The 24974-nt window shown below is 46.5% G+C and overlaps 1 protein-coding gene across 1 annotated transcript in view; it reads right to left on the bottom strand.

Annotated features, from left to right (window-relative positions):
* LOC135388768 (protein unc-13 homolog B-like) overlaps positions 1 to 24974 on the bottom strand; it is a 291747-nt gene that overhangs the window by 240288 nt on the left and 26485 nt on the right. Inside the window, exon 11 of the mRNA XM_064618549.1 lies at positions 20448 to 20802. Coding sequence (XP_064474619.1) covers positions 20448 to 20802 — 355 coding nt within the window. The remainder of the gene's footprint in view (positions 1 to 20447; positions 20803 to 24974) is intronic.

Here is a 24974-nt window from a genome sequence, read left to right as displayed (position 1 = left end):
GTGTGTGCTCTTGCAACTTCTTTCGTCCTCGGTATTATAGTTTCTTCCGATATTCTCGCAGTGAAACACGGATACCTGCAACTGAGGCCTCGTCCTGCCGACCACTCCCACAACTGTGAAAGCGACACCGGGGCTAAGTCACACTCAGTCGACGCGATGCCCTCGTAGTTAGGAGAAACCGGCCGTGTCGTTTCGCGTAAGAAGCACCGTGTAATTTACGCTGGCAAAATCCTTTCGTCTCTCGGTTCTGTGCTGATAGGAATATGTCGGCAAGCGTTAAAACGACATAGAAACAAGGTCACAAGACCTTAAAATGATGTTTCCAATGGCGTGAAGATTGTGGTTTTGCCACACGCTACGGCATAAGGGTAGCTATCAAAAATGGCGAGTGTAAGTATGTCTGACAAGCTACAAGAACACTGAACAAGTTCGAGAGAGAGAGAGAGAGAGAGAGAAAAGCAAAATGGGAGCATCCGCCACCCATTGTTGCGAGACTTGCAGTTTTCTTTTTTCTTTCTGTCAATAGTAAGACGATGGCCTCTTTTTTCCCGCGCATTCTTTCGAACAAACATTTACGCGTACGATATGTACCCCTTGATTGCCGTCCTTCTCCCGAAATACCCCATATATAGCGATATCACGACAGAGCCCCTACCTTGAACCTGATATCCAACCGTTCATCGAAGGAGTCGTACGTCTCATCGCTTTCAGGACTCATGCTCGTATGCCAGCGTGCTTCGCAAGCTGCGCTGCGCACAGATGGTAGCTGTCACGCTCCTCGTTTTACGAATGCACTTTCTACGCACTGGTCAAAACAACCAACCACTAGTGTGTTGAAATCGAACTATACAGCGCGCAAGAAACAGTATACTGGCCGCACAAGATTGATGCGGTATATAGATTTGTAGGATTTTGCAGCATTACACGGATGCTAACTAATGGAGCTCGCGGCAAGGAGCTATTCATAATTACACCGAATACGTCACTGGCACGGGAACCAATGTATATATAAAGTGTGAGTAAAGAAAGAGGCTGTTTATCACCATAGAGGCCGCGTAAAGATATACGGTGGTAGAAAGAGGTAAGATTTCATTGAGTTTGAGGAACACACAGTGTGTTCGTCAAACTCAAAGGAAATCTTACCTCTTTCTACGGTACACCAGCTCGCTTGCACCATAGTCATTTGCTAATATACGGTGGTCTATGGTGATATAGTGAGACGACCCAGACTGAGTCAGACGCGCGTGAGAAACTGAGGTCGGCCGATGCAAACCTTCGGCCGGGGTGCGATGTCTATTGCTGCACAATAAAATACGCGGCATACGCATCTGTATAGATCACGCTGCCTAGACGAATCGGGAGAATTGCGGAATGTTCCAGAAGGCTCGCATGGATGGATGGCAGCTATGCGGAAGTGATTTTTCACGCTATGAGCTTGTAGTCCGCTTTAACATTGATTGGGACGAGTTCCTCAGCTACCCCTACGTAAATCGGGCACCGACCTGCGCTCAATGATTACGTATGGTATACCGTGGTATAGTCGTGTGTGTCAGTAAACCTTAAGCTATATAATTCAATCTTTTGTAGACTAGTTTGATGGACACATATGGCCCAGAGAAGCAAGGTATGTTTGTCCTGTTCCCAGTGTTTGGGGGCAACGCGTCTCGCAGTTATTTCCGCCCAACTCGTGACAATAACTTATGAGGGTTGCTGAAGCCGCATGTGAGGTTTTAGGGCAGATGCAATGCGGTACATATCATGGAGTGCCTGACAAGTGAACTAGCTCTGACAATGAAGATTAATTACTTGATTCTGTAAAAAAAAAAAAAAAAAAGACCAATATAATGATTGAAAGGTACTGATAACATATTCCCTGACTAGTATAGCGATCGATCCGGCAACGGGCAGCCATGAGACAGCCACTGATTTGTGAGACTCGGCGTGTATAACTGGTCAGAAATGACCTGCGATTCATCGGTGACGTGCCTGGTTGATTTGTGTGTTGGTTGCGTATCTTGTGATTGGTACTCGTATGGCGAAATGTGACCAGATTATTGATAGGAGAACGTGTGTCGATTGACTGAGTGATTAGTTGGTGCGTCATTGATTATCTAATTAATCGATTAATCGATCATATTAATTGACTAGAGCGCTGTTCTGCTAGCCATGAATAATATACCGCGTTATTAGTGCTTATTAGGGCTTTAGGGTACCCAAGCGCTTTGAGGGCTCAAAGAAAAATGAGGTGTCGTTGTTTTGGCAAAACGTTTTGCGCATGTGCAGTTACGGATCCTTATCTCCGCCGTGTCCAGAGGCCCTATGGGTTACCCTATTCTAAAACTGCCCGGTTTGTTAACCGCTATCATGCGTAATATCTTATCAATTAAATTATAACTCACTCTAATGTTAGTAGCATGTACTTTGTTACCCCACTATGTTATCAATTATCTCACCTGCCGTCAGTAAACAGATCAAGTATTAGTTCACTGATTTGTCATCACTTTATCACAAATAGCTATATTATCATCAACAATCTAACCCCTGTGTCCCATCCTCGTTGTCGAAATGTTATGTCCTGCTCCTACCACGGGCCGTTCTGGAATCTTTATGGATAGCGATGGTCATCCGACCATCATCATGAATATCCAGTGGCGACACCACACACCGCTATTTTGGTTAAAATCAACTGTCAACCGATTCCTCCCTCTGTTACCTTTTCGTTCGATCATTATTGTATCAGCCAATCAGAAACCATCGTGGTAGCTACTGGAAGGGAGGGCCAAAGTAACGCTAGGAACGTGGAGACCGTGCTATGAGATGTTTTCCCTGGGTTCTCGGCAATTCGCAGTTCGGACAAATGTTCGAAGAGTTTCCTCTGAAGTCAGCCCCGGACGCATGCTACCCCCTGTCTCCCCGTCCTTCCTACTGCGCTATCTGTTGGTGATAATGATCCTGGAGGCTAGCCCCTTTGTACACCGCTCGTAGCCACAGTTGCCAGAATGTTTAGTTTAGCGCCTGTACAGCGTGCTTTGGATGCACGGCACGAGAGTGCTCTTGTGAAGCTGACTTAACGGACAGCGTGTTTCCGTTACTGCGTCACAAACATTTCAATACGCGACACACACCAGAAAAACATGAATTCAACGACATTTAACCGTAGGGAACTTTTGCCACGTACAATAAGTAATTTTATCACATTCCAACTGAACGAAATTTAATTTGTTGTATCGAACTCCGAAATTTGCCAAGTCAATGTAATGTTTTTAGCCCTAAAACGCAAAACGCATGTCGAATTTACCCCATTCCCCTACAAAGTGCATTCCCTACTACAATGGCAATAGCTGAAAGATCTACAAAAAAAACTGTCGTTTGGAGTCCCGCAGCGCGAAATGTGACGTAATCCTCTAGATTCAGATTTATTTCAGATTAGTTTGACAAAAACAATATGGTACAAGAGGTGACAATATACACATAGCGGTCCCGTAGTTGCACTAGTGTGGGGACTTTCTGATGATAACAAATCTTGGCAAGAGACAACTCAGTTATCAATTAGAACAACGAACACGATAGAGATTTTCCAAAACATGGGTGACAATGAACTAGAAAACAGCTAACCCATTTCTAGATCGAAATTTTTATGAAAACATTATGTATTATGAATGTAATGATCGAGCATTGCTTTGAAGGAAGGAAATGTAGCTGTGCTTTCTTATATTTTCGGGTAGAGAATTCCACAGTTTCGATGAGAAGTAAATAAACCGAAAGACACCACAGTTTGTTGTGCACTCACATGTATTCATATTGTGAAATACCACATCGACTATTTTCGTTTGTTTCGTTTTTCTTTTTCTTTTTTTTTCACATGTTGTCACACAAAGGATTACCGGGGGAAGTGGGGCGAGTTTTCGTATATCATTGTAATTGCGTTACAGTAGTGCACTCGTAATGTTTCAAACGCGACTCCAGGTATTTACACAAGCGCGAGAAAGAGGTGTCCGTAAGCGCTCAGAACGTCGTTGCGACATTGAAAGTCTATCCGCGGGGCGTGAGCGGATTTACGATGGTTGTCTGGCCGTATGGGAAACGAGCGTTTCGCAACTTTCAACTATGCAGTATAGATATGGGAGGGACGATGATGACTTTTTTGCACACGAATCGTTCTCTACACAATCGTCGTTTATTTCACCCACCCGGGAGACTGAAGAGAGAGGGGGAAACGAGCAACCCACCAGCGTCGAGCCAGTTGACGAGCAAGCGCAAGGCGTACAGAGTTTGCCAGAGCACTGATTAAATTCAACAAAATTTTTGTTTCGGACCGTTCACTCTCTTGAGAGGTCGCTGTTCTCATCACCGGCGTAGACACGGATTATTCCATTACTGCCCGCCATCTTTGATATTGGAGGTTCGCACATGCTTTTTTTCTCTGTCCCTCTCACAAGTTGTGACGTAGAATTTACGACTCTCCTACTATATCGTTTATCTGGATTGTTCTCTGTCGGGTTAAATTCAGGAAACGAATATAATCGTATTATTATCTTATAATCGAATTATTTTCGTTAGTTCATTAATTTTAATCAGCTAGTGAATTATTAGTCGAGCGATAATTATCTTTGTTTTTGATCTCGTGTTAGCGCCGCGAGGCAACCGCTGCTGTGAGCGGCGTACAGTCGTGGACAGATGGAGAAGTGACAGTAGGAAGAAGTGCAGGGGGGGGGGGGGTTAGTACGCGTCCTGGGCATACTTCAAGGAAACCTGGCCGCCATTCGCCTGGAAAGTCTGCCGGAAAACCCAGGGGAAAACCTCAGACAGCACAGCCGGTAGTAGGATTCGAGCCCACCACATCCCAGTCGTTACATTATCGAAATAATGAATTTGTTGTAAGTACATCAATTAATAACGGTAACTTAAGAGTCGCTAAACTAACATTTTTGCTCTTTTTTTTTCTTTCTTTCTTTCGTTTCGCGGCAGCAAGGCTTGTATCTGATCGTGCATGCTTGATCTGTTTCTCCCACCACGCACGTACCTGCTGTGTCACGTATGTTAGGCTAAGTTAGGTTAGGCTAGGCTGGGTTGGGTTAGATACGTATGTTGCGTACATATTACGTCACTATGTCTCACACCTAGCTTGAATCTGAGATATTAGCGAATGCTGTCAGTAAGCCGCATGACGGCTAATAATCAGTCAACCATAACCATAATCGTGTAGAGAGAGAGAGAGAGAGAGAGAGATTATGGGTTTAGGCAGATATCTCAACGTAGACGACATATTGTTGAATGTTTTTGTTTTTATAGTTAGTATAGTTTGATATAGTTTTCTGGTGGTTAATGAAAATATATTTCTCGTTTGATTTTCTTTGAGATTTTGTGGCGGAAAGATATCTGAGATCAAACTGCGCCGGACCAGATAATTCTCGTTTGAGGCATCTTTCTTCTGTATGTGATCACGCTATAGGGAACGAAACACCTAATGCCAATTCTTAATCGCTCCTGGTGCCGTGGGAGAGTCTCTAATGCCCATGCTGAATATCTAGCCTCATTAAGCGCTAGCAATCACCGATACCTACCAGTCGAGACATATTTCACGCAAATTGAACAACTCCTCGCGGCGCTGTAAGATTTTAAAAATGGATGGGCATAATAACCTGGAGACTGAAAGGCGACGCAGCCCCTTAAATTTAATGTGCCGACAAACAGGCAAACATGCTTGCAAACAGGCACCACCAGCGCGCTCCATACATCAACTTTGAATAGGAGAGTTCTGCGATCCGTAGCGTAGCGCACAATACTGCGCAAATACGCAGTGATCACGGCAGTAAACGGCCTAAATATGTCGTCGCTGCTTTCAGAATATATATATAGACTACAAGTGATGAAGAGACTTGTTAGGCCGTATAAGGGCTAAAAGTCCCAAGTCTCTTCATTACTTGTAGTCTATTTGTTTTCGCGTCTATCGACCCAGTTATACATTCATATATATATTGAAGTTCAAAAAAAGACGTGGAAACAGATTTTAGGGAAGTTACAAACACTAGTTTATTACATAGGGAGACGTTAAAAAGTAAAATGGGCAAGGGGTCGACGTTCCGACAGTGGCACTGTCTTCGTCAGGCACTGTCTTTGTCCTGACGAAGACAGTGCCACTGTCGAAACGTCGACCCCTTGCCCATTTTACTTTTTAACGTCTCCCTATGTAATAAACTAGTGTTTGTAACTTCCCTAAAATCTGTTTCCGCGTCTTTTTTTGAACTTCTGTAAAACTTCGTGGCCGTTTAATAATCCTTTTACCTCACCCTGTATATATTGAATATAGATTTGAATTTCAAACACGTCTAGTGTCATTTATTTGTTTCTTTAATGGCTTTTTTTCCCTTATTATAATTCACTGACCTGGACTGTGGCATTGAGGAGTGCTCAGTCACCCTCCCAGGTGCATATCGCTCGCTGAGCGACCCCTGGTTTGCCAATTCCGAACGATGCGCAGCTACCCAGAGCTGACGAGCCGCAAACGCGGCGAAACACGTGTCCTCTGGTGCTCTCGCATCGTTCCGTGAGTATATATATATATATATATATATATATATATATATAAAGTACTTTAATAAGACGTGGACGACAGCTTACGGGAAAGTTAACAAAAACAAGTTTATTTAGTTGGTAATCTAAGGTTATAATATACTATGAAACGTTTAAAAGAACGGTCGACGTTTCGACAGTGGCACTGTCTTCGTCGGGACAGAAGGGATACAGGGGTTGCATATTGTGTGGGTATCCTTTTCTTTTAAACGTTTCATAGTATATTATAATCTTTGTGTTAGATTACCCACTAAATAAACTGGCTTTTGTTAACTTTCCTGTAACCTACCGTCCACGTCTTATTAAATTACTTTTATTCAACTTCGCAGCCTCTGATATATCGACCTCTTTAACCTATATATATATATATATATATATACATCACCCAGGGCGTACAAGGAAGGTAATTAGACGGTGCCAGTTCCGTAATTGAGTGTCAACGTCGGATGAACGGCTGCTTCTTTCGACCGAACTGTATGAGAACAGTTCGAGGTGACAGCGGGGTGAAGCACGAGAGAAAAGGGAGTTCTAATAATGGGAACATGAGCACAATATGTGCCCGCAGGGCCACGTGACCACAGACTCTTCCTTTTCATTTGAGAATATCCCAACTGGGAATCAATAACAGGAGGCGCCAGTCGTGGCAGCGACTTCTCCCATTGTGACCCGTCCATGAATGAAGGAAAAGAAGTGTGCTCCATCCAGGGTGAAGCGCTCACAAAAGGCGCCTTCCCAATTTTGAGCGAAAATCCATCCCAAAGACAACAAAAGGAGAACATTTCCGCACAGACAGCGCCAACAGCAGGCATCGCGCCTCGCCAAAGACAAGACAGTTCCACGTTCATCTGTCACTGCTCAAGGAAAAGAAAAAGAAAATTAAGGCCTTTCATAAATATTATCTACACGACGAATAAAACTAGAGACGAAAGGCGTGGAAAAGAAAAGAAATGGCGAACCGCAAACGTGACGGCGAGCATCTCTTTTCTTCTGCGCTAATGTGATGAGCGGAAGATCGTTTCCCCTGTCAATGAAGGGACACAAATTATGTCGGTGTTTGTACGAATGCCTGATGCCAATAATTATTTCGTTCTTTCTATGCCCTCTAGCAGTTACGTTAAAAGGAGCAATGAAATCACTCAAGGCCGTATTCTGGAACGATCCTTGACGCGACCCTCCAGTCGAGCTGCTCCTTGAGACCAGTTTCGTGCTTGAAGATTGAACCTGGAGTCGGAACGTCCCTCGAGTGGAGGAAATCCCTCGCGCTTTCCTCGAGCACTACACAGTAACGCCGGTGTTTCCTTGAAGATCAATGGCTTCTCAAGTGAGGGAGCTCTTCCTTCCTCCACTCAATGGAGTCGAGTATCGTTTAAGAATACGACCTTTAGCATTCCTCGAAATCCCGTTTCAAGCACATATCCGGAGCCTAATTGCAATATATTTTCGCTGTGCGGTGTATTTACAAAAATACCCCGAGAACGAAAAACTAGTGGTGCTTTAAGTGGTGCTGTGTGACCTTGGAGGCCTGGCCCGATCTCTCGGTGTGACGAGTCAGTTCCGTGTGACGTAACATCACTCTACACCTAAAATAACAATAATAATTAACTGGTCGAGAACGAACTTCTTTTCGGTTCTTCAGCTTGTCCGTATTTTTCACTTTTAAAAGGTTCTTCAAGAGCAGGACACCAGGAGATCAGGGAGCCTTAGCAACTCTTCCGTTGTTAAAGATATATGAAAGGTTGAGAGGAAGGATCTTACACCACGAATAACTCTCGAAGAACGGTCAGTTTTCTGCGTGATTTAGCGAGCAGTGGCGAGGTCTCATTCCCCACTCATTTCACGCAAAGAGAATGATTAGCAAACTCAGCCGACAAATGTGCAATGCTTCTTGGCTGTCAGGACCTGCAAGGCCTTCGCTGCTGTACAGGGTTGACCCGGAGCTGCGCTTCCGAGTACGCACCCGTCCTTCCCTCGACAAACTGCATCTCTTCTACAGAGGCTACGAGGGAACGTACTGTACAGCGGTCGATTGGTCTACAAGCTGGCCAGCAACCCAAGTGCAGCGAGTGTGAAGTCGTAGAGAACACAAAGCACATACTAGAGATTGATACGGGCAGGGCCAGCCCCGAGGCTCGCCGGCCGGGTAGCCGGCCACCCATACCCATGTTCGGCTTCGGGCCTGGGAAGGGCCGGGCCTGGACGCATAGTGACTTCCGGAAACAAGAGGCACACCGGCAGCACAGCGAATAAAACAGTTTACAAACAGTCAAAAAACACATGATGTTTCGGGACCCATCATTAGAAATGAAAAAGCATGACAATCAGCCGTTCGTTATTTATTAAAGCGAAGGGCGTAGCAGTCTGGAGCGTAACAACGGTTTGACTGTTTTAAACGTTCTTTTATTTGTTGTGGTGCTGGTGTGCCTCTCGATTTTGGAATAATGAATGTCCACCCCTTGCGTTTGGACCATTTTCAACACTGTGAATATTGAGAAGAGTGGACATCCTTTTCTTGCACAATGATCTTTAAACAGCCAATAAAGGTCGTTGTGCCAATAAACGTCCTAGCGGGCGGGCGGGCGGGCCTGGTCATTTCTCTGACGGGCTCGGACATGGCCGTGCCTCATTTCCGAATGGCCATGCCGGGCCGAAAAATAGCGGCCCGTGTCAATCTCCAGCATACATACTCCTTGGCTGTTCTACCGTGGCTGTTCCAAATACGCTAACAGTCGCAGGGTCCTAGAAGCAAGTTCGGCTCGTCTGGATGCCCGACCCTTTGACATCGTGAATATTCTTGGCCCCCGGACATCGCATCATCAAACGGCTGCTGTGAGAACACTCCTCCAACGTTCCCCGTTTTAAGTTTTCTATTTCCCGTTTTCTCCCCTGTGTGCGTTCATTTTTTTCATTTAACCAACTCTGTGTAAGTGTACAGAGGTAGCCAACCCGACTTTGTCACTACTTACGTCCTTCTTTTTTCTTCTTTATCGTCATAATCGTCGTCGTCCCACAGAAAATTCGTTTGCTATGGACAAGGCGCAGCGCTATACTTGCGGCGGACTCTCTGCGTCACGGAATGACGTCAGCCTGTCTGAAGGAGGGGGAGGGGTTTCTAGACGGCGTGCGGATCAAAGATCGCCAGTCATCTTTCTTGCGCAATCACTCCTTAAACCCTAAGACATCAAAAATAAAGAATAATGGAGGGGGCATTCACAGCTTTTTTGAGGGACGAGAACTAGAGGGGCGACTTCTCTCAACTGCACACATAAGCCGCGCCGCAGCCACCGAACGTGCCCGGTTGATCCACTCGGCTACATGGCTACCCATCTGTTAGGCTTACCACCCACCCACAGGAACCTTTAATCCTCTGTTTCTACTCTCCTTTTTCCTAACCGTTTTACCCAGTGGTTTATCCAGAATCCCAAGCACGGAGGGGTGTTGGAAAAAATTGGCGGGGGGGGGGTCATTATTATAGTTACGTCGTTACAGCTTAACATATCATTACCGACATGTGTCTAAAGCTGAAATCGCAAGGGCGCCCCCTGTAGGGGGTACACAGGTGAAAAAGTTAGGGGGTCACTGGACATTTGTGAGGGTGTTAGGGGGATGTAGGGGGGGGGGGGTCTGGATAGATCACTGGTTTTACCTCTCATTCTTCCGTGAACTCACGTTCGCTGCGGAGTGTCAGGCTTCGAAAGATAAACTATGGGGGGTGAGGGCTTTGCTTGGGATTCCAGTCCATTTCTACTACAATTCGTCGTCGTCCACAACCCTGTCACAACAGGACATCTAGATTTCGCAGTCAGCTGGCACCGCAAAAGTCGATGGTCGACGTTCAGGGTTCGACCATACTTCGCTCTCCACAGGCGTATAGCGACACATCTTCTCAGTGGCCCTTTGCATTCATTATGCCTAAACGGGCGGGAGCGGCGTGCTTGCCTGTATTGCCGTTGTCGGAAACTAGTCACCCTGCCTCACAGTTACACTTTGGCTCATTTCCGAGACTTCACGGTCAGCTTCTACAGCACCATCATCTTTAGCAGGAGCGACTTCTTGTGGCCCCGGAAGATGTGATCGAATCTGCCGTCGCAAACCCACTGTCCTGTTCGAGATTCAGCAGCCAAGCACGGGGGAGTGTTGAACAAAATTGTGTGTATGTGCGTGGAGAGGTCACCATTACAGTTACATCATAACAGCTTAACGTATCATTACCGACATGCGTGTAAAGCTGAAATAGCGTGCCCCCCACCCCCTGTAGGGGGTGCACAGGCAAAAAAGTTAGGGGCGTCGCCGAACATTTGGGAGGGGGGTGTTGGGTGGTGGAGCGGGGTCTGGACGAAATCACTGCTTGGAACACGGAATGCGCGCGCTGCCATAACTTTGTTGTAATAACGAACTCCAAGCACATCAATTACCGCGTTAAAACGCGCCGCCGTTGACGAATAGTGTTTGGAGCGTCAGAGCTCTTGAAGCGCCACATGTGTAATGACAAACTGAAAAGACCTATTCAAAGTCCATCAATTTGTGCAATGTTCCCCTTTTTTTATACATATTCAAACTCAAACTTGTGCAAAAATAGCGCTCTCTTAGACTCGCACTATGCGATTTCCTTTCGCATTCGCACTTCAAAAAAAAAAAAAAAAGTTCACTTGGTGATTTCCACTTTGAAAAGCCATGAATGAATTTGGCCTGAGGCCAAAGACATAATAAATTTAGAACCTTTGGCATCGAAGCGACCACAAAGAATTGTCACGATATCGAGCTGTGATGCCTCCTCATGCCTGTCTTTGAACAAGCAGGCACGATAGATTTGCAACAACGCTGCTCATACATCATTTACGGGTAACGCTTCTCCAGCGCCACCTCCAGCTCTGGGAACCAGAGAAGTAACGCGGAAGTGAGAACAGCATAAAATACTACAACAGTTAACGTCAAAGTAGCGGGATTTCGATCCGTTTTTCTCATTATTGTTCCGAGTATCAGCGCTTCATTGTGTGCGACGACTAATTAAAATAATCAACAGAGAAATATCGATAGGGAATAATGCTCCTAGGGGGAGCTTATCGCTTCGTGCGAATTTTGTAACAGACAGGGTCGTATTTTGCGCAAAAGTTTAAGAACGCGGGCTTGCCCTGCAGTCGCAGTTATGTGTTTTGTACTTTATTTTGAAATAAAAGAGAAGAAAGAAAGAATCTGACGAAGCGGAAAATGGAAGTTTTCTGGCGCGTATCCCCGGTACATTTTGGAAACCCTGGTTACTATAACACAAGACTAAGCGCTATATGGTAGGGATGGGCCAACCGAATCTGCGAACCCTATAGACAGGGATTCGTGATACGGGAATCCGAATCCTAGTGCCCAAAACGGCGAATCGAATCTTTCGAATCCACCAACCACGCTTGTTTGTTTCTTTTTAAAATTGGCGCCCCCGGAGTCCGCCGAAAGCCTAGCTGATTGGGTGTTTTCTTGTTCGTTGCTTTTGATTGTTTCTTAGTTTTATGGAAAGAATTCAGACTGGAGAGTTCATGCACTTCCTATAGTCGATGAACAATACGTTAAATAAATTACATTTAAGAAGTACTAAAAGGGTATGTTTTCTTCTGAAAGTAAACTATTATTATTGAATTTGTTTTTCATTAAACAAATATATCAAATTCTACTTCAAAACACTTTTCAGTAGAAGTGTCCCCCCCCATCCCCAGGCTTTTCAAACTCTTTTTTAAGAAAAGATTCTAAAGATTCGAGATTCGTAAGGTCCGTGGATTCGCAGAATCTTCCTTGGATTCGGGTTCGGAAAATCCTGGATTCGTGCCATCTCTACTATATGGCTTAAAGTCCTGCTCGACAGAAGGAAGTTCACCTTTCCTGCCCCAACTAAACGACTGGGGATATACTATAGAATATTGGAGCCTGGCGACGCTGTGTGGCTGCATCCAGCGAAAGGCTCTCTCTGTATAACGTGTTCTACTCGAAGTGGTCGATTGACGAGGACGCGAGCCCAACCCAAGTTGTCCTCGACAACGACGTGTACGTATTCATTCGGTGTGACAACGAAGAACGTTCGTTCTCCACATTTGGCCTGCCGTTGCGTCGGACGTAGAATACGTCTTTGCCGGCCATGCGCCTATATACTGTTTTCTGTAGCATTCTGGTTGTACGGACAAAATGAGCTGCTGCGTGTGTGGTGCATTTCCTGGACACCGTCAATCGGCAGCCTGGCGCAGTGGAAGCGTGCCGGTCTGATCGCGTTAACGTTCGTGGATCGATATCAAGCTCCGCTAATATTTTTATATAGTTGTCTAGGGGCATAATGCTAGGAATTATCGTCTTATCAGCTCCGCTGATTCACATCTTCTCAAGCGAAAAACGTTCGCACCAGGCCAAGCGTCATGAGGTCTCTTTTATCCCATACTACGTCCTTGGAAAACGTATCACGTGTCACGTCAAGCTGCATGCGGCAGCTTTTTGCTCCAGATTACATTGTACATGCAATGTAACGAATACATGAGATGAAATGAAAATGAAAGTGTTCACGGGAAAGGGAGAGAGAGAGTACACTCGCGGTTCATGTGTACAACAGAGGAACTGTGAGTATGTAGGGTAATACATCTGAATTCTGAATAGAGAAGAGACGAGTGGCAGCTGTCCAGCTGACAGAACTCCACCTACAAAACGTATTCTAACCCCCCAATTCGTAGATGCGACTTGATCTCGACTTGACTTGCAGACGCCTGGGAGGAGCGCTAATGCAATTCAGAAGCCCCCTGATCGGCTTGAAGCGTTCTTACGCAGCGGGCTCGGCTTGACACGTGTGGTCAAAACGTCAAGTCAGGGCTCGGGCTACCTTGAACCTGACTTGGATAACGGTCCAGTACGGCAGCTTCGGGAAGCCACATGACACTCAGAATATTGCCTTGGCTTGGCTTTACATGAGCTGATGCGTCATCAATTTGTTTACAGGGACTTTGCACAGCCGTTGGTGCCCAATGACAGGTGTGTCACATATTATAAGTCCTGACGCTAAGAAATGTCGCGTTTTCATAGTGCAAAGTAAATTTTAAGTGCAAACTCGAGCGAAAATCTCGCTTCCAGACGCAGTTAAAGCTAAACGCAGGCTGCGACTTGACGAAGTAACCCAACGGGAGGGTTCATGAAAGACGCAAACCCTCTTGAGCGAGGACAGAGCTTGGCGCTGACTTGCACAAGTCAAGATGCGGATACAAGTCAAGTCACACCTATGAATTCGAGGGTAAGGCGAAAGAAAATGGGAGAAGGAGCCTTGCTTTCTGTTTACATCCTCCTGTACATGCAGCGCGCGCAAACTTGCACTTACGTCGACACAGCGCAAGCCTTTAGAAAAACCGCACTTCGCACGGCTTCCGTAATACGCTAGATGACCATAACATCGCAATTGCGGCTTCCGTAATACAAGATGCCCACGCAGAAACCCTTTCACAGGGGGCAATCAATTAACCGCAAGTTGTGGAGGATTTGCTCAGTACTGGACGACTTGCGCCTGCCACCAAAGCTTTCCGGAACTATAGACACATGTCCGAATCCGACTCAGATGAGCTGGGTACCACCTTGGAATGTCAATCTATACGACACAGGGAAAAGTCAGCTCGGAATTCAGAAACTTTACCGCGTTCAGAAGAACACATATGACAGCCACATTGTTAGCGACTTCAGCAACACTTCCCCAACAAGACACAGCGCATAAGATTTGCATGGGGATGACATCCATTGCCGGTTGAACGTACGACAGCTTATTCAAAATGCATGCAAAATTGCTTCAATCTGCTCAAAGCAATCTGGATCGCATGCTCATATGCAAAGGTCTTTGTCGTCTTTTGATCTCAACGGGAATATGATGATCGCCCCGTTGCTGTGGGGTCATAACACTGTAAGGTTTACTTTCAGTAAAAATTTATTTTCCAAAATGACCCAAAAAAGTTATTGCTTTGGTGCATCGTGCGTTCCACGCGGGTCCGGCGCTATTCTGCATTCAGGTAACCGAATGCGTCATTTGAAATTACTGTAGAGAAGAGTAGAATTTCATTGCGAGGACTTAATTTTGGCAAATTTCGCAATTGTCATTTTATTTTTATTTTTTGATTTTTGTGAAATATTGACAATGATGACAGATAAGAAGGGGAATTGAAATTTTGCAACAAATTAATTTCGCGAAACATAGACCGCGAAACCGGGGCCAAATATTCCAGAAGCGTGGCTCCGCCCGAATTCGCGAATTATTGAGACTGCGAAATTGACCCGTAAGGCAGTACAGTCTTCGTGGACGTTTCAGTAAAGGAAAGTAATATCTCGAGAAAACGCAGGTTCCGGTCTATGCATGGCGGCTGTTGGAAATTATGAATACGTTCATACAAAAATTCCTAGGAGGCTGGCCAGGGGCATGATAGGACTGGGCACAAACACTAGCAGGGCTAAAACAACCACAGACGCCTGCGTCTTTCCCGCTGTGTGGAAAACCACGACCCACGTGCAACTTAACGCCGGGCACCGCTGAGCGTTCGGTTCCGGTGGCAAGGACATCGGTAAGAGACCAAAGCGACTAAAGGTCGCATCGAACCTCAAGGAACATAGCATGAGCACGACCTACTAGATTATAACGACCATGTCAGGCGCACCCCTTCTGTGCGCCGCATTTTTGGAAGGTAGCGGTGGCGCTTCTCATCGTCCCAGTTATTGCTTCCTCAACTTCTACAATACTTTGTACTTCAGCTTACCTTAGTATTTCTGTACAAGCGGTGGACGTTCCACAGATGTTTCATTCTGAGGTTGATTATCATCATCATTCTACGCGTTTTCATAGGGGCTATCGCTGTCGTCTGCTACGGTAGTCTTACGCACGCTTCTGCGCGTTCAGAATTCAAATTTCCATCGTCCAATCGGAGTGAGCCAGAAATCCCACATTGGACCCCCTCCGATCTAACCCTGGGAACGAGGCTTAGACGGAAGTGAGCACAGTCTCGAACAACTGCGGGGGGGGGAACCCCCCCCCGGACCCCCCCCCCCCCCCCGCGCGTGTAAAATGTACTGACCTAACCTAACCTAACCTCACTACAGAATTTGCACATTACAGCGCAATTTATTACTAGGGACGCGCGACTTCCGGTTAGCCTTGTTCCCAGGAGGGGGGTCCGATATGGGAATTTTGCAATTTCGCGTCCAATCGTGTTGTGCCGATCAGTAGCGCCCCTGGCGGATCGTGCGGACAGGCTCCTCATAGGGTTTTCTGATTGTGACATGGTCGTTATAATCTAGTAGGTCGTGAGCATGAGCCACAACAAGTGGCAACTGTGTGTGGTACATGCGCAGCGGCATTTCCGGAATCCGACCTTTAGATGTTCCTACTCCCTCACCCCTCCCGTGCAAAGTGTATTCTCATAGATCTTCATGTACTCAACCAGAGATTTCCTCGGAGAACGGGGGGTCAAACTAAAGAGTCCACCCTCCCTTACACACGGCCTTCTATTGCGTCATTATGCTGAAGAGAAGTAGTAAAAAACATGCACGGTGCTAAATCATACGGGCTAATGGCATCGCTTCCAACCACGCTTTGGCTACATTGCGTGGTTAATACTGCGTCATTTAGCTTTAGCAGTGTACGCGGATGGCGCTTCCAGAAATGGCAAGTCTGCATCGGCGTGTGTATAATACCATCCAAATAAGGCATAGTGCAAGCGCGACGCCTTTCGCATTCAACGTCGTTAACAGCTGCGGAACCATTCCATTCTATTCTTTCTTCAACATGTAGTTGATTTTAGTCCGCGAGAATGGACAGTGTTCACCGACTCAAAATCTGCACTGGAAGCTATTGAGAACACAGGCAATACTAGGCTCGTCTGCACCCCTAGTGAATACGTGTTAATGGCCTACCAGCATGTTTGCGAAGCCGGACACAGGCTAGTTCTCCAGCGCGTTCCAGTCCTTTGTGATGTCGTGGGGAATGAACAGGTTGACAGCACCGCACTAGAAGCTCTCTATCTAGGAGACGGACGAGTGTTGCACTGCTGAGAGGAGACCGTACGGCCCATTCTTGGACGAATAGTGGCACCCCTGGCTTCCCGCCAATGGACAACTGATATCCCCCCAATGCTAGCCAGAGGTGATCCGACGCTCGCTTTCCTGGTGCCACGGAACATCTCTCGTCAAGACGCTGCATTAATTCACGAGGTGCGACTCAATGTTGCTTTTACAGCTTAGCGGCGTTACCGCTAGCGATAAGTTGACTCTATACAAAATGCCGACACTTCGGTAACCTGGAAGATCTAGAGCATACCCTTCGCCATTGCTTACACTACCAACCTATCGGAACCACACTTTCAGTGTCTCCAAATCAGCTGGACTCTCGCCCTCAAAATTGCTTGGCTAAAATTGGCCAGATCCAGCCCACCAACGCTCTGCCCTAAAAGCACTCCTAAACTAGTTTTTGGACACCGCAGGACTTCGGTCCTCACTGTAAGGCGACTCATTTCTATATTTTACCGCATTACCGCCAGCAATGGGAATATCGCCTCTGGCGATGAAACTCTCCATTCATCATCATTAAAACGAAGATGCTGTTGTTTATTTTTTCGGAGCTGCGGCCTCCCTGTGGTCAGAAGAGGGCGTCACCACATACACACACACACACACACACAAAAAAAAAAAAACTTGTCTACAAGATTCGAACTTGTTGCCAACAAGATTCGAAGACGAATACCGTAGGGCATTTCTTTGCCTCCTCGTATGCACCTTTTTCCAAAATGAATTAACTTCAATCTCGCAATACACACATGCGTGCCAAGACACACGCATGATCCATTGATAGTCGCGCTGGAAGTCATACCCAATGATTCCGGAAGCGACATGAAGGTCGTGGCATCACAGAGGAATCCTTGCCGTCGCGTGCTTTGGAGCACGTGAAAGTCCTATCCAATGACTGCGGCAGCGACGTAAATTCCGTGACACCGCAGAGAACATCATACGGCCACGTCACCGCTTGCGGTAACGTGCTCTGGAGCACGCAAAGTCACGTACATTGGAGGACACGCACGTACATGTGACACCTCAGCAGTGGTGTACGGAGTGTTCAAATGGGTAAACTGCTCTACATAATTGCTCTGTGTAGACAAGTAGGGTGTTTTGCAGGTCACCATGCCATAGTGGCATTGTGCAATTTAATGCGGGGAAAGCCACCTAGTAATGCACTCGACTAACTGTTATTGCCACAGGTTAGGCATATGTGGAACAGAAACTATTTCTGTCCTCCAAAGCACATAAACGTAGTCTCGTCGCAAGTCACACAGAATCGGTGTTCTAACATCACGTTTCTGCATCAACTTCGATATTGACGCCATTGATTAAAGGGACTATCGCATGCGTCCAAGTCGGTTCCAAAACTATAGCGCCGTTTCACTCCTTGCTCATCACCGACAATAACGACGAAAACCCGACGCGAATTAGTGGTGTATAGTTTCTACGCAATTTGATGTAATACACGGCAAGACCAGACGCCGGATGTTGAGACTATGTCGGAATTCCCTCTCTGGAAATCGTAGAAAACGTCACAGGGACAAGTCCAATCAGGGAGCACCCTTTGGGGCCGGCCGGATGGCGGGCGTCTGCAGGTCGTGGAGTGATAATATCATGGAATGTCACTTCTGGGTTAGCGCCTGCGCTGTCCGTACAGCCAGGAGCGTAACCAGTGATTTCCCCAGAAATTCCCTGCTGGGGGGGGGGGGGGTATGCTTGGTGAACGTTCCACTTAAGGAATTTTTCTTAGACACGGAAAGAATCGTGGCACAATTGTGACATATCTGCACAGCTTTCCCGTTTTATTAGTACATGTTATTACGTTAGAACACAGCCAGTACATTAGACTATAGATTCATTATGAATGGTATTTCAACATTAAGATGCATAATCGCACGACCGACAAAGAAAAAAGACTAGCACCTTGTCTCACGAAGCTCAATGAGCAACCAAAGGTGAAAACCTTACACGAAAAAATCAGAATACCTTGCTTGATTGAGTTGGGCGCAAATGGTTCTTGATGATCCACATTGAGTTCGCGTGCCCGCACGCATTTTTGCTGGTATGTGCGCGCAATATATGCATTGAACAGTCACTTTCAAATGATTTTGGACGAATCCATGGTACGATCATCTGAATGACATAAGTTTGACAGTACAGGATGTAATTCGCAGCGCTGGACTCACTACCAGAATGTGTTGGTGGCCGAGTTGGGTGGGGTCACCTGAAAAATTTCAGGGGGGGGGGTGTTGCAAAAATGCAGGAAGGGTGTACACCCCCCCCCCCCCCATGGGGGGTGTAGGGAAATCCCTGAGCGTAACACCGTATTCCACCCGCGACATGATCGCGTCAGTGCTCACACTCATAAGCGAAAGTCGACGAATTTACCGAGTACTTTTCACTTAGTATATTGCGGTGCGAACGCGGAGCAGACTGAACTCGGACACAATCGCCCGCGCTGCGCTCCCATTCGTGTGGCTGGCTGACATCATCGTGGTGTTACTATCGCTTGGCTTCCTTAGCTGCAGAGGCAGTGCGAATCTTTAAAACTCGTTCATTTGATGTGTAAGCTGTTTTCGGAAGGGAAATTTGGCCAAGCGCTGACTGTGTGAAACGATGCAAACATCACCGTATCGGTCGCATACACAAGTTCCCGGATGCGATAGTCCCTTTAAAGGAGCAATGAGGTGACATTTAACGTCGTTCCAAATCCTGCCTCGTCTGTCAAGCTGTCCACCAGGAGTCACCATGCAAAATATTTTCGCTCTGCGGTGCGTTATAGCTGCGCAATCTAACTTACAAAAAACAGTCGGAGAAAGCAGCCGCGGCCGGCCGACACGATTCTCGCGTGACGTATTGGAGGCTCCGTGCCTTGTTTCTTTTTCTTCGCGGCTCACGCGCCGCTTATGCATGCTTGAGCTGTGCCGCTGTACGTCACTCGTCACGTGAGGGGAGTAGCATACGTCACGACGTCCTCTCATTCTGCGATGCACTCTTTTCACGAAGAGAAGAATTTTTCAAAGGTGGTGTGCGGAACAGAGCCCTCGCGCTCGCTCTGTATGTCACCTGCGCTCGTCGTTCTTTCCCAGGAACTCATTTTATTCGTTGGAGAACACTCCGCACAAAAGAAAAAAATGGAGGCACCTCAGTGCGCCTTTCAAGCAGCTCAGAAAGCCATCCAAAAGATTTTGTTTCTGGCGAATTACGAAGGGACGTAACTTGACGTGACAACTAACACACACAAAAATTCTCTGTACTCAGTATTTTTCTTGGAATAAAACGCCCCCGCACATCGACGCGCGCGTTCCCACTCGACTCGCTCTGCAAGCCGAAACGAGGAGGAGGAGGATTGTGATGTCATCGTGGTTACAAGAGAGACCGCGTTCCAATTGGCGCTTTTAGCACTTCTTTTTTCTTTTTCGTTTCTACTCCTAGTTCTCTCTCTGTGTAGCAGACGACGCTTCTCCAAACAAGCAAACCAGTTAGCGGGTTGCGCCGCGATGACGTCAAAGCGACTCTGGCGGCTAGTTGCGGACATTGCCACCGTTGCGCGCGGTCGCGATTTTCAAAATCGAATTCCGCGATATGTATGCATCTGTCGAGGGAATCACTTCGTATGGTGCGCTTTAGCAGTCAGGTTAACGGCTTGGTTTTTAAAAAATGGTCGTGACTCAAAGGCTTTCTGTGCTCCTTTAAAACGTGTTGGATCGACGCAACAGAGCATCAGGGACCAAAACCTTCGAGCAACTAGAAGGAGTTACTTTTCGACGGCCTCCCACAGTAAGTATACTGTCACGCCGCACATTCCCAGTTTCGTAACAGAGATGGGTGCCACTTACCTCGTTCAGCTGAGTCACAATCTTGTTGAACGCGGATAGCCATCTAAGTTTCCCCCTTGACATGCCTGGCTCTGCAGTTACAGCCACCAAGGGGGGTCGGTCGTCCAAGATGCTCACTCCACTCAACAGTTGCGGCTCTTTGGGGGGGCTGTCGTGCACTTCGACGGGGGCAACCAATCCGGGGGCATCCTCCCGAGGGGGTGACTCCGGATACACTCGATTGCCCTCCTCGTAAAAGCTCACGGACACACCTTGCTTTCTGTGCTCAGAGGTTCGTGGAGATGCTTTCGCTGCATTACTGTGAGCAAGTGGATCCTCTTGCAAGGGCATTGCCGTCCGAGGCGTCTCGGCCAGCCTGCGATGATCAGCCGAAGAAAGAGGTTCGCAAAAATTAAGAGACTGCTCAGCATATACTTATGACTTATCATTTATCAATAATGCTTCCTAATCATTGGTTACACTTCTGGAGAACCGTACGGGAACAATATTGTTTTTTTTTTTCGATTTCGTATATTATTTGATTGTATTGATTTCGCTCAGGAATGACATCATAGCTGAGACTATACAAGATGCTGGATGACTCACTGGGAACGATTACGGGAGGAAACTGGAGGTACTTTAGAGAAAGCCCTTCTCGGTTATCCGCAACACAGTGAAAATAGATAAGCAACAGAGACATAACATTTTTAAGGTCAGAGCTTAATATTGCACTGCTTGATAAAATCCCTTTGATTTAGGCTTGCTATTCTTTCTCTCTCTGTCTCTCTCTCTCTTTAGGTGGGTCTATTAAGCATGCATTATTATCTATTATTATTATTATTACTTAATATGCATTGTCCATAAAACGGAAAAAGGTAACCAGCCTACATGCAAGATATGCAGACTGTATACAGGGTTGAAGACCCCCATTATGAAAAAAGTCGAACAGGTCTCTATAGAAGTCAATCCTATAATTTTCATTCAAACAGGAAACATTGCAATGGCAACAAATATTTCGCATAAAATGGCAGGAGAAACAATACATGTATTCTGCTAAATACAATCACCTCTCCGGTTCTGTGACGTAATTATTAACACCCGTAATTAAAAGAAATACAATGTTTGAGCACAAACATAACATTTTACAGCATCTATTCTGTGTGTATCTGTTTTTTTACGTCCCACTCTGTCCCACTCCACCGTGGAATACCTAACCTAGACTAAAAGGCGTCGAAGCGCTCGCACCAAAGCACATAAATACGACTGGAAAATGTGCACGCTCCAGTATATAAAGGAAAGAATGAATGTGTACTGAGGAGAAAGAGCATCACGTCTAGATCATGTACTTCCCTACAGCTCAGGCTTCAATGTATCTCAATCACTGGCATTGAAGGCATGTACTATACAACTGAACAGAAAACTTTTAAATAAAAGACGAAGAAAAACAAAGAAGAGCTATAGGTGAAACACACTTTGTTACTGGATGCTGTAGGATGCAGGACAGCAACTTTCCACTGAACCCACCTCTGACACGAAACACCACTAGACAATTAATGCGGAGAGTTGGGCGAGTTGGTACGTACTCAAAACGATACAGCGCAACAACGACGATAAGAAGGATACATAGGATAGTACAAGGATACATACAAGGATAGTACAGCGCCTGTGTTTGTCTGATCCTTCTTGTCCTCTTTGTTGCGCTGCCGCTGTATCGTTTTGGCCACTAGACAAGTGGTGTAAACCTTATGGCAGCATCCCTACACTGTAAAAACAGAGCTTCACCGTATAGCATGCTCCAACCCTAATACCACGGTTCCTTGCTAATACCGAACGACAACGTCCTCTCCCTTGATTTGACGAAAACGGAGGGGGCGTACGCCATTTTTGTGGCAATTATGAACTGTACAATACCACAAAAATTGCGTACGCCCCCGTTTTCATTCGCCCCACTTTTAAGAGTGCAGTAAAGTATAGTAGAATATACCGTCGTACCTCGTCCAAGCGGAGTTCGTCGCGAAGCTTTCTGCGCCCTTTACATGAGAATATTCAGCGAGACTGGAAGGGCAAAACAGGTGCGTCATATTCGCGGCCGCATGTCGTGGACGTCTTTGCCCGCGTTCTACGACGACATCGCCGAAAGCAGCTGTGCCTGTAGTACCACAATGAAGCCGTTCCGTTCGCGGTGAAAGGCATCGCAAGGCGAGAAGGAAATTGTCGAGAGGAAACCGGAACTATGGTGGAGATAGGCGCTAAGACAACCACAGAAAGCGCACGCTTCCCCTGAGCGCGTCGGAAATTTAATTTCGGGAGTATTTCTAAATTCAATTTAGCGACACAATTTCTATAAGTGACAGGGCGAGACACGCGAGTCTGTGTGTACCGCATACTCACTCGATAAAACGGCGCCTATTCTGTTTTGCTATTTTTTTAAATAAAAATTCTGTAACTAATTAATAAAAAAAAAACACCCTGTATCGGGAGGTGCAATTCTTGCCGAAAGCATGCCGCTGCGTTCACTTGCTCGCCCCCCTTTACAACCCCCCACCCACCCCGCCCCCTGAAACTTCTGAGAATTAATTGGTTTCGGTTTACATGCTTTTGTCGCGGCTGGTCGCGGTGAAGCGCAAAGCGCCGCTCTTCCATTCTCTTATTAACCAACCAAAATATTGAGTTTTTACACCAATGAATTACACCAATCAATTACGTCCTTTTGCGCTTCACTTCACCCGGACAGCCGCGACAAAAGTATGTAAACCGAAACCAATTAATTACAGCAACAAATGACCCGCTTCGGTGGCAGATTTTTCTCTAAGAGGTGTCCACTGAAGGTCCCAAAAGGGGTAGTACCCTTTTTAATGCCAAAGGCGCCCTGCTTGAGAAATCATGTTTTTTCACGAAACTCATTTGAATTTTTATTTAAATACTGAACGCCTCCCACTCATTCACACGGTACGGAGCTTGTAGATGGTTTAGGACAGATACTTGTAAGAAAGAAAGTTCTTGGATTGGTGCACCCGTTCGCGAATTATTTATCCCGGGGATTTAACTGAGACACCCTGCAACGGTCGTGCGTGACTGCAGCGTACTCGCGAGACCTTTGGCGAAAGCCTCGCGCAAGGATTCGATAACCGAAGGACGATAGGATTTGTAGTTAGCTGTGCTACGAGTTAGCCGTGTGGTTTCGGATCGGGAGGTGGGGCAAGGGGAGCGGTTACACACCCGGGGCCTCGCTCTCCGCCAGTGACGTAGCCAGCAAAATATTTCGCGAGGTGGAGGAGGAGGAGGAGGGGGGGGGAGGAAGCTTTACATGAGAAATGACGATTTCACGCTCGTTTTCCCTATCCAAAATGCGCTACCGAATGTACGGTTTCGGGAAGATCGAACACCCGAACCTACCATTGGCTACGCCAACGGGGGGAGAGAGAGAGAGAGAGAGAGAGAGAGAGAGAGATTTTGGGTTTAATGGCATAAAGGCAACAAAGGCCATAGAGCGCCAAAACTATGGTGAGTGTGTGGTGGTGTGAGATGATTATGGGAGAGATGATGTGAGAGAGAGTGTGTGTGTGGTTCTTAAAAGCTATCTCCAGGTATGAGCGATGAGATGGACCAGGATAAGAGAGAGAGGAGAATGACGATAACAAGTGAGTATGGCAGTTAAAAGCTATCTACAAGTGTGAGCGATGAGGTGATCCAGGATGAGATATTTACATAAGGAGTTCGGTGATATTGGATAAAAGCGGAGCAGTGCTTAACACCTACATCTTACTAAGTAACCCACACATGGTCAAAAATTGGATGACATTATCAAACGGCACAAGAGGAGTGTCACCCAGTAGAAGGGTTGGGTGGAGTGGGACATGGTATCTGTAGAATGCGGTGAAATACTGTTGGCGTTGGTGTTCGAAGTGAGGGCAGGATGCTAGCACGTGCAAGACGGTCAAGCTGTCACCGCAGTGCGCGCAAGCTGGTGGATCCTGACCTCTGAGTAGGTGGTGATGCGTGAGCCATGTGTGCCCTAACCTCAATCTCGCGTAACGGTCCTCGCTTATCATGCGTGGAGGCCCTACCGTCCAGTATTCTGTTTTCTTTTTACAGATCTTTATGTTCACTTATCACAATTTTACTTACTGCAGGTAACGTTCTTTTCAGTGAGGCACTGCACCTTCACTACCACTCTAACACAAAACACATTTGAAACCTAAAGACGATCTATTTTTGTCAATCACGTACAGAGAGATTCAGCAAATGCTGTAAGTCGAAGCCGTTCAGCATTATTTAATGTCATTCTGCACTGTCTGTAACACATGATCGTTCTATTAAGATTTTCGTCAACAACCACCACTCCTCGGCCTGTGTTGAGGGACTTTCGAGGGATAGTCCCAAGATTTTCATCTCGGGCAGGGGGGAGGTATCTTGTAGGAGGAGGGGGATGACACCCATCTCTCTCTCTCTCTCTCTTTTTTTGTCGTTTTTGGCCTTCCTGACTGGTATTTTGGGGGGCATTAGGGTGTGCTGCAAAAACCTCTCCCCTGACGCCCCAGGCAGTTA

Source organism: Ornithodoros turicata, chromosome 3 (assembly GCF_037126465.1).
Source record: "Ornithodoros turicata isolate Travis chromosome 3, ASM3712646v1, whole genome shotgun sequence".
In the NCBI taxonomy this organism is placed as follows: domain Eukaryota; kingdom Metazoa; phylum Arthropoda; class Arachnida; order Ixodida; family Argasidae; genus Ornithodoros; species Ornithodoros turicata.
Note: the sequence above shows the minus strand (reverse complement) of the source record. Positions and strands in the feature narration are given on the sequence as shown.